General features: G+C 42.2%; 1 protein-coding gene across 6 annotated transcripts in view; it reads right to left on the reverse strand.

The window, feature by feature from the left end:
• LOC122809137 (plasma membrane calcium-transporting ATPase 3) overlaps positions 1-15,030 on the reverse strand; it is a 4,021,470-nt gene that overhangs the window by 980,333 nt on the left and 3,026,107 nt on the right. For all 6 annotated transcript variants that reach the window (XM_044080406.1, XM_044080412.1, XM_044080407.1 and 3 more), the window contains one exon: positions 2,541-2,720. In XM_044080406.1, the coding sequence (XP_043936341.1) occupies positions 2,541-2,720 (180 nt within the window). The remainder of the gene's footprint in view (positions 1-2,540; positions 2,721-15,030) is intronic.

Genomic DNA, 15,030 nt, shown 5'->3' on the forward strand with positions numbered 1-15,030 from the left:
GCCTGGCGCAAAAGGCCTGCAGGAACACAGATTCCTCAAAGGTCGGATTAGAGGACTTCCAGTCACCTCTCTGTTTCAGGATTTTGAGGATATCACCAAAGGATACCTCAGAGGGTGAACGAGGGGATCCTTCCCCTTATCGAAATCTGTGTCTTCGGTGAGGGACTCCTCTGTGCTTCCTTTTACACAAACTTTTCTGGTGGACCTCCTCAGTGGGAGAAGCTGGAGAAGACAGCGGAAAAGGGGATTCCTGAGGGAATATGTCCTGCGGCTCCTGCACCTGGTGTCCGCTAGGTGCGACTTGTGAAACCAGTGTAGCAGAGGTATAGACAGTCCGGAATCACCAGCAGCAGCAAAAGCCCTCTCCATCAGTTGGAAGGCTGGTCCACCCGAAGAGGAGTGCATGTCTAGGACAGGGGTCACCCCTCCCCTAATTGGCTCAGCATGCCGACCCGGAGTCCCTGGATGGCTGTGAAGCAGCAAACTATGCGTGTCACAACTGACATCCTGGGTTGTAGCAAAACTTTCCTGCTATGAAGGCAACTGCGGTTCCTTAGTGAGATCCATAAAGGGAACCGCAGAAGGGGAAGACTGTGCTATATCCATGGACTTCAAAGGCAATGAAGGAGGAGAATAAGAAGGGGTCTTTGGAGATGGGTGATCACCTCCCAAGGAAGGATAGTTCCTGAGGGGTTGGATACCTCTGGCCAAGAGTACCTGGTCCACCAGACACAACACATCATGTTCGGAAAGGCTTCTAGTGGACCTCACGGAGACTGAGGGAGAAACAGGCCTGTCCACAGAGGAGGCAAACTCAGTGCCCATCTCATCTGACAGCATCGAGGACAACGGTGCCGAGAGCGACTGGACTACTGTTGTCTGCACCGAAGGAAGTCATCGGTGCCGCGGTCATGGTCTGCACCGACACAGGGATCGGTGCCGAAGTGGTTGTCAGTGCCGAAGCTGGAATCGACAAAACTGCAGTCAACAATAAAGGCGTTGGTTCCGAGGAAGATCTCAGAGCTGAAGCGGTTAAGGTTTGCGCCGACTGAACGGTCGGTGCCGATACAGTGGTAATGGTCTGCACCAAGGAGCCCCTTGGTGCCGATATATAGAAGGCTGCAGGAGAAGATGGAGTCGAAATCACTAATGGAGCCGAAGGCCTCGGTGCTGAAGGTCTAGGCACCGAAAGCACTGGGGCTGACTGAGAGAGCTCTGGAGCCGAAACTTTAGCCTTTTTAGGTTTTAGCTGGTGGGAGTCCCCAGCCAAGGACAAAGGCAAAGATTTAGCCTTAGTAGGAACATCCAAAGTTTTCTTATGGGCTCTAGGAGGGGTTGAGGCCTCCAACCCAGAAATAGCCACTGAAAAGGGAGATTTTAGAAGTCCCTTCAGTAACAGCTTTTTTTTCCCTTTCCAACAAGGTTCTATTAGAAAAGTTCTCACAAATAGTACAGGGTGGGTCAACAGACAAATGGGAAGCTCCCAAACAATAAACACACAAAGAGTGTACATCAGAAGTAGGCAGTTTGTGTCCATAATCAGAACACCATTTAAACCTCGGACTACCTTTCTTATCTGCCATGACAGCAAATTAATTAATAGAGAAGGTACCAGCAATGGTACAACAGAGTACCCGAAGGTATGAGAGAAAAGGGAAAAAGATTACCAACATTGGTAAAGAGAAAATACCTCACGGTAAAAGTGGTAAAGAAAGAAGCAGAAAAACCTGAAGAAATTATGAATGCTAGATGCGATAGGGTAAGAGACAATAAAATATGAACTTTTCTGACAGAAAAGTAATCTGTAAAACTAGTAAACAACAATTGAATGTACTTAGCGCAAGAGAAGTAGCTTGACACGACCGAATGGCAATGAGGCAAACGAAATCTGAGGTAACAGGGAGACGGGGATTGTGGGTAAGAGTTTAGCTCGAGAGTTTGAAGCTGACGCGAGCTTGGAAAATGTCCGGTTCGGTTCCGAGCTCGGAACCGATACCCATGTGTAAGGAATGAATGAGGATTAACAATATCAGATTAAACCGTATAACCTTCTGATCCCATAAACATGCGACATGTGGTTCAAAAGATGCTAGCAATGTAGCATCTGTCTGTTATAAGCCATATCCTGCTTGAATATCTCTAAAGCTGCCTCAGGGCACTCAGCATATTTAATACTCAAAATAATGCCTTAATTATTATATTGTATTAGACTAAACTATCACTAGGAAGAAATATGATGTGTGCAGCTCATGATATCCAGTCACTGTACTTTACAATTGTCTGCTTTCAGTGCAATTTGGCTTTCTACGGTCTATAGAGTGCTGATCATTTTTTGCCTGGAAAACACGTCCTAAAATCAATAATTCCTAGCAGCTGAAATTTAGATTTTGATACAAAAGTCTTTTACACACCAGTTTGGATGTTTTATTTTTCCTACCTCACACTATACAAGCTAATATATTGAAAGCTACTTAATTTAAAATCAGGAACTATCAGTAGCATAGGCCATTTCTACAGTCAGCCATAATTTCAAGACATACCTCTCCTTTCTCATTCCTGATTCGTCGATTAAACTCCTTTCCCTCTAAGCATAGGAAGTCTTCTCCTGGTTGGATAATTCCACACTTGGCTGCAATGGCACGTGCAGTGTTAATATTGTCTCCAGTGACCATGCGGACAGTAATGCCAGCTCTCTGGCATTTCCGAATAGCTTCTGGAACCTGCAATGAAACATTCAAAATAGATTATGTGGTGACTTCATCAAAGTTTTTTATAATATGTAGAAAATATTAGATTTTTCCCATTCCAGACAAATACTTAATCCTCAGATTTATTGCTAATATCCTTCTCAACATCTACCCTGCTTGGCAGGTCTTGAAAAAGGTACTCATCTGTACTGAACTACATCAGAGTGATCTGAAGACTTTAAGATCACCTATGGTCAACAGTGAGTATCTTAAAATGAACTGCTCAGAGGGTTCCCCTAGAATATGCTAAGAAAAAAAGTTAAGATATTATATGTATCACACTCATCCATTCATTACTGAGGTATCCTAAGCAAGAGTAGTAGCATATTATGGAAAACCTATATCTTAATGAATAACAGAGATGGAATGCACAGCACAATTATCAGTGACCACAGTTCTTACACCATTCAGTTCCACTGGGCAGTTCTGCTTTTCCCACTGAACTGCGAACAATGCAGTAGCTTTAAGAGAAACTTGTGGACTCACCATGCTTAACTGTTGCCTCATCAGCCTAGCTTAGTGCAGCTGTGTTAAAAGAAGGCCTTCATTATTTCCACCACATAACTGCAGCTCAGTACTTCTAAACTTTCCAGTTTAGTCACACGTCCCAGTGTTCAAGGATATAATGATATTTAAGCACGATTAAAGAACCGTGAAATACTTTGAAATAAATAAGGCTTATAAACAGTACAATGTTGTGTCTTTCGGCTTTTCCCGGTTAGGGGTCGCCACAGCAGAACTCCGGTCCACTAATGATTGGCAATAGATATTTACGTGCCGAGTTGCCAGCCCTGATGCACAACCTTTAACGAAGGTACGCCCATTCACGCATGTCTCCACACACAAGACGCTCTAGTTGAGAATCGAACAGGACAACATCTTACTGTGAGGCGACAACGCTACCACAGCACCACCACCCCAGTCTTATAAACAGTACAATGCTTAATTATATTAATACTAGAACATTAATTCTTTTATACACATTCTTATTTTTCTGCAGGCAGGTGTATAATTATTTTTCTTTTTTGTGCACACTTGGGGGAACACGGGAAGATAAATTTCAATTTCCCTGCTAGAGACCAGGAAACCACCTTCCATGCTTGGTGGGGCAGATGCAAGAACCAAAAAACTGGTGAAGAGACTGAGTAAAAGTAAACCAAGAAATCCAAGTAACTCAGTCTGGCACACTGGAACCAATAAAGCACCACAGCACAGCAAAACCACAGTCTAGTAGAAAAATGCACCAAGCAACTTTAAGGATTAAGGGCTTTCATTCCTCACAGGGAACTTCATCAGAATACATAGCAAAACTGTCCAATTACTTAAATACCCTACACAATTAAATATATCAATAAATAACCACCACCTATTGATTCTCTAATTAACTAGATCACATGAAGTAAAAAATATACATGTATATATGAAAATAGTATTATAAAACAATGAATGGAACTTGGTCTGACCTCAAAATACGATTTCATAAAATATACCACTGACATATTCTCCTTCTAGAGTTTCAGAGCTCTCATTTTTAGGGTAGGTAACAGAATAATGGTCATTGAGACCGGGGAGGGGGGGGGCAGGCATTCAATCTCAACTGCCACATTAACTCCTTAAATTCCAGGCTGGTTTCTCAATCATCACGCTTCTCAGGGAACCTAACCTGTTCCAATACCCAAAACTTAAAACTGGCTTGTATACATTCCAAGGTGTGTGGGGCAGATGCACATGAATGGCAATGCCCCTCGCAGGAGTGAAGGGACATCCATTACAAATGGCTCACTGCCCGTCCCCACCCCATACTACATCAAGGGTATATGAAGCGGTTAAGGTTGAAAACAGAAAAAAATCACAAACCACATTGATGACAGCCTGAATGATGGCTCCTCCCAACCCACCCTTACTACAGTGACAGCAAACAAACTGGCTGGGAGGAAGCAGATGATCAACAGACGATGTAGGGCAAGGCAAAGTGAGCAAAAAAAAAAAAAAAAAGAGCACAAATTTAAATTTAATTCTTCTAGACACTGACCATACACTGTCATTCAATTTCAGCAATCATTATGATAATTGTTCTGCTGATCTTCAGATTTTTCTATTAATATGAAAATGTCCAAAGTTTGATATGATTAGGGATTAATAGGAAGGAGTAATGTTTTATCTTTATGATTCTTTAAAACATGGTGTATAGCTTAGCAAATCATTTAACTCTACTGCTCTTATCTTTTCCACCTGCAATTCAAGCATTAGTTTACAGTCAATAAAAAGTATTCACATCCTTACCATTTCTATTATCACATATACGCATTCGGCATTCCCTTTTCTATAATGCACGATACACATTTTATCTTTATTTATGCTTGATTCCAAGTCTTTTAGTTTTGACCATACATCTTATTTTGGAAAAAAGCTTCAAAGTAATTTTTTAGCCTTTATGACAGTTGTGACTTTTATGTCATCTATATTTTTGTCAATATATTATGCTTTCCGTGTTCCATCACCGGATAAATTAAACAATGCTTATCTGAAGGCATATTACTTTGAAATACCATTTTTAATGACAGACTATTTTGATACGGTTTACTGTGTTGTAACCTGGAATTGCTGTGCTGCTTGCCACAACTTTATACAGTTTAATGCTTGTTTCTATGATCTTAATTCACACAGCTTTTTATCATCAGATTTACATCCATGACGTTATGTCTCTCTTGTATCTAAGAAATTGCATCTATCAGTAAATGTTTTTTTTTCTCCTCTTTGTAATAGATTTTAAAACTAGTTCATAATTCAAGATCTGTTTTCCTACAGGTATTGAATATCCCATGATACATGGACCATTTTCTTTTTTTTTTTTAATGGCTTGTTGTAAAGAGTTCAGCCGGCAAAATCAGATTTATAGGCCTCGAAATACTGCCTCTTCCTACTTCCTCTTTTAAAATGGACATAACCAATGCTGTCCTTGTCCATCACTTATTTTCCTTAATATAATATAAATCTATACCAATCCATCTATATAATATATATAATATATGTATAATATCTGTGTGTGGATACTACTCCATCTCCTGAAATGTTCCTATACTTTTTCAGGTGAATAACTTTTGGTCTTTCTCATTTACATTCTTTAGTTTCTCATGTACATACTTTCCCTAAAACCTTATTTTTTCTGAGTAAATTTCTTTCTCATATTTCTTTGCTGTTTTTAACATCTGTAGATAAGCTGATAATAGTGTTCAGCTTGCTGTCATCAAACTCAGTGAACCCCACTTCTGTGATATCAGTCCGTATATCTGCAAAATAACAGTACCGTATATCTGCAAAATAAATGTAAAGGAGAGAGCCCAGCAATTTTACATTCAGAGAATGTACTGGCATCTTCCACGGCCTAAGATCTGCCAGACAGCCAATTTATAATCCAGTGGAAAATATAGAGGTTTTATGTTAAATTTATCTAATTTGTTAATAAAACCAATGTGGAGGTAGTGGTCAAAAGCCTTGACCAGGTTAAAATAAGGAGCATGCACCGAATGAGCACTGCTCACAGCCTCTGAAACCTTTTAATCTTTTCAAAGAAGAATATTAAGTGCAGGAGACAGGACCTGCCCTTGATAAAACTGAATTGATTGGGGTCTAGAGCAGTTAGGCTGCCTGTGCCTGCAATAATGAGTTCTGCTATGGCAATTTCCCAAACCTTCAGTCTAGTGAGGATGATGGACATATAATTAATTACCTTGGTCTGTAGCTTGGCTACCTTGTGTAAGGGAGTCACATGTTTTTTTTTTACATGCAACAAGCACAAAGCCTGTGGGATAGGCTAAGGCTGAATAGTTTAAGCACTGACTTGAATAGTGCATACTTGTCACTGATGAGAACAGAACACAGTATGGCATCTGGTCCATGGAAGTGTTAGGTAACTATATGAAATGCTAGAGCTTGCAATGCTGAATCCCAAAATGTGGAAAATGAATGACTGAAAATTTGGACTTAGAAGTCCAAGACTGCCATTTCTTAAAATATTCCCTTTACTCCAAGATATGGCAATCTCAGAAGTGGTACATATATGTTCAGGTGGTACAGGGGAAAGCCTCTCACATTGTGGAGTGGAGTGGGCTTATCCCCTCTAAAAATAAGTTTAAAGGAGAAGAGATATGTTTGATATGCAGGCTTTTTTCTCACTGTTTTAGGACTTCACATTGCAAATCCGAAATTTCAATAAAAAGACAAGTAGTATTTTTAACCTTTAACAGGGATTCTAAGAATTAACCCAAAATGATTTCAAGGGAAACTAAATGATTTGGGATAGTGGAGGCAACAACATGGGTAGGTGAGCTAAGATTAACATTAAATATGTCTGCTATATTGGTTATATCTTTGGGAGCAGAACCTGTTATAATATTACAGATGACAGCAGCGGACTGTTGGATATTATCCCTTAATTTCCTAACATCATGGAAGAAAAATGTGCAGTCTCCTTTGATATCTGTAATCAACTTAAATTTGTACTCCATCTTACATTTTCTAATAGTGCTCTTAAGTTCCTTGCTGGCATGTTTCAGTGCACTCTTCAGGTAGGGGATGGGGATTTCTTACAACTTTTCATTACTTTACTGCTTTTGTTATATAGTGTACTAATACAAGAGTTCAAACAGACAGGCTTTTTCCTGAAATTACCATTATATTACTATTATACTTAGGGAAGAATGGTGTTATGTTTTCTATGTTAAGTACTTGTAAAAGCCAGAGATGAATGTGTCAGCCCTCTCAGTTAGGTCTGTTTGCTGGCGATTGTTGGGGATTTTGCCTAGGTCTTTTACAAGCCAAAGGATGTCCTTAAAGATGGCCTCATTTAGTGGTTGGTAGGTAACACAAGACCTGACAGAGAAGCTGACCAAATCTGTGGTCAGACTTACTAGAGATGAGGAAATGTGAGGTCCTGTACAGTGGCAGATAGGTTGGTAAGGACTGGGTCAGGGATATTTCAGCCTCAAATGAGTAGTTTTGAAATTTATTCCAATGTACAGGTATTAACAAAGTCTAGGAAATGCTAAGCCTATCCATTTTTAGATGTGCAAGTGTGTCAGTTAATGCTTGGGTAATTGAAGTCACCTAGCAAGCAGGTATTTGGTTTGATATTTAACCCATTGATGGTACTGAGGTAATTTTCACAATCTGTGAAAAACGTTGTTGGGGAACTTTGGCAACAATGAAATAACAGTTTGATTTGTTAAGGATGATTGTGATTGATGGAAGCTCTAACGGAGGGCTGTGGGTAACTTAATGTGAGGTGATGGTATTTCTTACAAAAATAGATATTCCCCTAGAGTTATCCAAAAGCCTGAAGGAATGATAGGTGATAAACTCTGATACACAGGGAGTTCCACGGAAGGCATGTCTCAGTAACTATACAAAAACAAGTGTGTATGAGTTGCAGAAGCATCTCACATTCTGTCATCTTTCTATTTAGACTCCTTGTATTGAGCACTGTCACCACAATACTGTACAAATTTAAGTCTGAGTTTACCATGCTAGAATTGGACAGGAGACTCTTTATAAAATACCCACTATGTGATAGCAACAATTTTAGCCAGTACAGAAAATCCACAGTATGACAGTGTAACCACCCTGGTAAAACAGGAAGTCTTATCTACCATCTCATCCCATGTCAATACATGCTGAATCCCCTTAGAAAGACAACTACTAATTATCTTATCGTGTCATCTAGGCACCATTTAGCAACAAAGGCAAGATACTTCTCAAGAACAGTGTATTCTTTGCCTCTAGCACATGTACAGTTCCAACATACCACTCTGCATGTTCCTCTGTATAGAATGCCTCAGGCCATTCACTCACATGGGGCCACCGCTAGTCTGTAGTCATATTTGTCTTGTTTAAAAAACTTTAGGGCCCTTGTGGCACCAAAGAGCCTGGAATCAGACAAGTAGCTTACAGTCATCCCATTCTTAGCCAGTCTGTTAAGCGTGGGATATGTATGCCTAACTGTAGTCACCTATGACTAAAACATTTACCTGTGTATACTTGGTGGGTTTTATGAGATTAGAGATGCTTTCCTGATGAATCTTGGATGAGACATGTCGTTTCATAGTATGTGTTAGTGGAGAGGGAGTAGGTGTTGTTTTGTGTGCTGGCTAGAATCTTTTAGAGTGTGTTTTAAGAGGCTGTGGAAAGTTTTTTTTCTTTATAGCCTCAGCATAAGTTATAAACCTGGTAGTGTGCTGTGGACATATGATGCTTGCTGACAGTGGGCTAATTAGAGTGGTTTGTCTTCATGTTTTTTAAACATTTACATTTTGTGCAGGTTGTACTGTCAGTTGGTAGAAGCACTGAGCAGTAAGTAGGCATAAGGAATATGAATAAACATAAACTTGAACCTGAAACAAAGATGTAGATGACTGGCAGTTTAGCAAAAACATTAAGCCTATGAACTGCTAATATAAATCATTCTGTATGTGTTGGTTTGATTTTCTTAGTCTCCATTTGACTATAAGCATGGTGTTCTACAAGCTGAAGTGAAGAAAGTTTGTCAATTTTGCCCAGTGAGTTTACCTTATTAAGAAATAAATGCACATTTTCCCCATCCCAAGACATAATATTCTTGAAATTATACATATATTGAGTGAAGCTAATAAATGTAACCATAAATAAGTTTACTTTCTAAAAAGATGCTACACCTTAAAACAGAGAAAAGGCCGGGCTGTATCATATTGATTTTGGTAATTTCAAGATATTAAAAAAAAACTCAGTATAGAAAACCAGTACAAAAAATAGCAGCAAACTATACATGTTTCAGTTAACAGACCTTATCTGCAAAAAAATAAATAAATAAACAGGTCCTGTCACGATAAACTTATTACAATCTCAAAGACACAAGAGGACTTTAACCCCTTTGCCCCTGATAAAGAATACTGGATAGTGGAAAGTTTTGTTAAAAGGATATATTTGTCTGCTATATTGATAATCACGAAACTCAACTCTCTTTGCTACATCCTGCAGCTTCAAAGTTCAACAAAGAAGGGGTATTTACACACGAATAGATGGGTATATAATGATTGGTATGAAGGCAGCAATAGATGTAGTAATTATAACTAAAATGACTGGCTGGGGACACACCATAAACTCAGTTGATGCCAAATCAGAACTAATGGACACTATTGCCTTTTAATATATCTTGCTTAAGCAACTTATCAGGGACATTCCTGGTGATTTAGAAAACAGGGGAAGCACAATAATTAATGCTGAGATATTCTACTATGATTCAAAGACATAGCAGGGGTAGGGCAGAGGTGGCTGCCCTGATTGCAAGCAGTTGGGAGACATGGTTAAAGAAGAAGAGGTACTGATCACCCCTGAAAGCAGTACTGGCAATGTATCGTGACTACTACACCTCTTTGCAGGTCAGCAAAAGTGTTTGACACAGTTTAACAAATAATTATTATCCTGATAAATAATAGCTCTTTGCTTAGCTGGAAGACCTTTATTTTTTAACCATAAATTACAGTCAGTGAACTGTAGTAAGGATTTATTATAGCTCTGCACTACAGCTTAGCAAAGGTGTTTATACAACAAAGAGCTATTATGTATAAGTGTGTGTGTACCAACACACACGTGTGTGTGTGTGTGTGTGTGTGTGTGTGTGTGTGTGTGTGTGTGTGTGTGTGTGTATGTTTGTGTGTGTGTGTGTATATATATATATACATACACACACACACATATATATATATATATATATATATATATATATATATATATATAGATATGGATTCCATACACTAGATCGGAGGCTCACAACTTCGAAACAGTGTATGGAATGCACACTGCAGCGAAAGTGCACTTACGTGAAGTTCAGTACAACGAACGGGCATTGTACTGAACATCTGTGCAGTACTCACGGACCTTAGGGTTAGGGCATGGTAGGGCTAACCCCTTACCATGACCCGTGCCCTAACCCTAAGGTCTGTAATGACTGCAGGGCAGTGAAGGACACAGCAATGTCCTCCACTATGGTGCGATAGTCACAAACCTTTGGGTTAGGGTAAGGGGATAGCTTTACTAACGATCCGCTTACCCTAAACCAAGCCCTAACCCTAAGTTCCGTGAGTATCGCAACATAGTGGAGGACATAGCTTGCTTTTTTATGTCCTCCACTGTGCTGCGGTACTTTCGGTGAAGTGCACTTTCGCATAAGTGAGGCTTCCTATTACAAGTTCGAAGTTGTGAACTTTCGTTCTTGTAATAGGAATCCATATATATATATATATATATATATATATATATATATATATATATATATATATATATATATATAGTTGTTCAATGGGTAGGCGAAAATATCGCAGCAAGGCTGGCCCCAGTAGCTGAAAATTTCTGTCGTCACCTCGGGGTTGAGGGACCACTTATGATGCAGGAGGATGCATCTGCTCAGTTTGTCTGCAATTACGTTCGAGCTGCCCGGGATATGCATTGCTATCAGAAAGTGGTTGGAAGCTATCACCCACTGCCAAATTCTCATGGCCTCTCGACACAATGGCTAGGACTTGATTCCTCCTTGCTTGTTGATATACCAGACCACTGACATGTTATCTGACTGAATTGCAATTGTCCCAGAAGGGAGAACCGGATGAAAAGTCTGCAATGTTAACAGCACCACTCTCAGTTCTAGAACGTTGATAAGCAGGTTGGCCTCTAAGGTGGACTATGCTCCTTAGACTGTCTTTCCCTGGAAATGGCCCCCCCACACGATCAGGGAAGCATCCGTGGTCACAATGGCCCTGGGCTGAGGGGACTGGAATGGGCAACTCCAGAGTTCTGCATCTGGCCTCATCCACCAAAGAAGGTCCTGCTTGCAGGAGTTGGTTATGTGAATCTGGTAACTGAGGGGGTGACAGTTCGGGAACTACTGAGAAAGAAGGAAGGAGCCAATGCAGGATTCGCATGTGTAGCTTCGCCAGGGGCACTATCGGAATTGAAAGTGCATGGATCCTAGGGCCTGAAGAACCTCCCTTGCCAAAACTTTTGTTTGACAGAGTATCATCCAGAGCTGGAGCCTCAATCGCTGAAGTCTGTGGATTGGGAGTGACACTAGAAAGCACCGGGTATTGAAAACTGCTCCGATGGATTCTATTTGTTGCGTAGGAGTAAGGTTTGATTTCTCCTAATGTATTTTGATTCCCAAAATTTTTGCCAGAGAGAGTGTATAATGCAGTGCTGTTACCAGAAGATGCTCGGTGGGGGTGGTGTCGAGCCAGTCATCCAAATATGGAATCACCCGGAGTTCTTGTAATCTCAAATGAACTGTGACCACTGCCATACACTTCATGAACACTATGGGGCTGTAGAGAGACCGAACGACAGGGCACAAAATTGATAGTGACTGGCCCCTAGCCAGAAGTGAAGCAGACTCCTGGAGTGTTTGTCCATTTTGATGTGGTAATACGCATCCCGGAGATCTATCGAGCACATCCAATCACCTTCCCTTAAAAAAGAGAGAATGGACTGAACCGTGACCATCTGGAATTTGGTTTGGGTGACAGACTTGTTTAAGCTGCTGAGATCCAAAATGGGTCTCCAGCCCCGTCTTTTTTGGCACCAAAAAGAATCTTGATTACAATCCGGATCTGCATTGGTCTGGTGGGACTGGTTGGATGACTCTTTTTTCGAGACAGCTTTATTATCTTTGAAGCTGCTTCTTCCCTTTGACTGGGTGGAACATCGGGAAGCTTTTTTTGGAAGGTTTGGTTGACAACAAAGGGGATGGTGTAACCTCTGGTGATTATACTCTGCACCCAACAATCGGTGGTAATAGCTTGGTGCAGAGAAAAATGACCCCCGACTGCTTCCAGAGGTAAGCAATCGGGCTGCTCCTCAGGAGTGCTGGTAAGGCTGTCCAGAAAAGGAGTCCCTGGAGACTTGGTTATGAGGACCCCCTCTGCCTCTGTAGGGGTGTCTCCTGGAATTGTTACCCCTTTTGCCCCTGGGGGTATCATCTACACATATGTCAGGGAAAGGACCCAGAGATTTTTTTGTGCCATATTTTCCCACTCCTCTGATTCCTGGACAAGGAACGTTGAGGATTAGAAAAACGTAGGCCTACGGCAGACAGGGTCTTGCTGTCTTGCTCATACCTGGCTAGTGTGTCCTTCACCTTAGAGCCAAAAGCCAAAAATAAATGATGCTTTGATGGGAGCATTCAGAAAGGAAGACTTGAAGGGGTCCATGAGATTAAAATGCACATCCAGGCCTGATACCTCATGACAATGCTTGAACCCTCTGCTCTAGCCACCCCTTTGGTCGCATGTGATAGCAACCTCATGGATGAGTTGAAGATTGATTCCAGGGTTGCGATCTGTGAGGCCACTTTGTCCCTGACCTCATCAGACACCTGTCCTGTGAATTTTCCAGTGAGTTCGGAGATCAAGTCCCTCTGGAGCCTCGTACAATGTGCCAAATAGTTCAAAGACTATATGGCAAAGGTCTCTGATGCAAAAACTCGCTCCCAAAGTCTGTCCACCGCCTGGAACTCTCTGTTGGGTGGGTGGAGAGTGGGATTCTCCTCAGCCAAGTCCTTTTTTGTGGCTGCAGCCAACACCACAACTTCAACTGGTAACCCTCTGGACCAATGCGGGTTCTCCTCGGGAGGGGAAAGAATTTTTGTCAGGTCTCTGAGGGTTTGCCTCAATGGAATCAAGGTTCTTCCAAGCACGCTGCACAACAAGCTGGATGAGCTCATTAGCAGGTGGGGTCACGCAAGAAGTAGATGGCTGGGCGTGGAAAGCCTGCAAGAACACGGACTCCTCAGATGAAGGGTTGGAGGGCTTCCAGTCACCTCTCTGTTTTATCATTTCCAGGATGTCTCAGAAGGAGACATCATCAGGAGGTGAATGTAGGGACCTTTCCCCATCATTGTAATCCGTGTCTTCCGTTAAAGACTCCTTGGGTGACTCCATGTACTTCCTCTTGCACGTCCCCTTTTGACAGGGCTCCTCAGTGGGGGTCTCTGAGGAGGACTCAGAAGAGTGGGTACCCTGAACAGGGGTGTCCTGTGGCTTCTCTGCCTGGTGCCCCAGGGAGGTGGTCAGTGGCAGCTGTAACTCAGGGGGTGAAAACTGGGGTTCCGACGTCAAAGGAGTGCTTCCAGAAGTGAGAGCCCTCTCCACTGCGCTGAAAGCAGGTCTGCCTGAAGAGGGATGGAAGCCCAGAACTGAGAAAGACAACCTCAGGACCGGGGTCACAACCCACTCCGAAAAACCCGCCACCGCGGATGGAGCTTCAAGCAGGATCGGTGCAGAAGTGGCTACCAGCTCCGAGGATGTAACCAAAGACACACAAGGAACCCTGCCCAGAGTCGGGGCACCCAACCCTAAGTCCCAGATTGAGAAAGGACTGGTTCCGCAGGAACCAAGGACCAAAGGGGCAAACCCGGAGCCTGAGTGAGGTCCACTATAGGTGCTGAGGTGGTGGGTTCCAAGAAGGACGTTGGAACAGAAAGCATTGGAACCGGAATGGTCGAAGGAGGACTGTAAGAAGGAGTCCATGGAGAAACCAACAAAAGTCCTGCAGGCCAATGGGTCTTAGAAAGTGTGGGTATCTCCCTGGCTGCCAACAGCTGGTCCACAAGATGCAGCACATCGTGTTCTGACAGGCTCCTGGTGGATCTAGTGGATACTCTGGATGGGGAGTCAGGTCGGTCAATGAATGGGCTATACATCTGGCCCAGGAATAGATCTATGGAAGGGGAGTATCGGGTCCATGGTGCAAGGTCTGCCAGCACAGATGTCTCATGTTTTGAGACCAGGATTAATGGGGTCAAGTCCAACTTGTTTGAAAAAATGATCGGTGCAGAAGGGGCACTCGAAGCCAAAGCGGTAGGCTTCAATATCATAACAGACGAAAGTATTGAAGGTGTGCTCTTAGCTGTAGTGGCCAAATGTGCCAAAGTGGTAGTAGGAGTAGTGAGGTCTGTCTTTGGTGCCTGAGGCAGGATCGGTGCTGAAGCTGGCGCCGGTATCGTAGGTTTTGAAATGCTCAGAGCCGACAAGGATGGAGCCGTAGAGGCAGATTTATGCTCCGAGGACAACTTGGGGACCTTTGATTTCACAGGCTTACCCTGATCACCTGAGGGTGAGGAAGGAACTGTGTGGGACCACTTTTTGTCTTTGTAGGAGGGGTTGAGACCTCCATTGAAGAAATGGCCTCTGAAAAGGGAGACTTAAGTAACTCTTTCAGTATCAGTTTATTCTTGCGCTCATTCAGAGTGCATTGACTGAAA

Source organism: Protopterus annectens, chromosome 8.part0, assembly GCF_019279795.1.
Source record: "Protopterus annectens isolate FY-2018-M chromosome 8.part0, PAN1.0, whole genome shotgun sequence".
Taxonomy (NCBI): Eukaryota; Metazoa; Chordata; order Ceratodontiformes; family Protopteridae; genus Protopterus; species Protopterus annectens.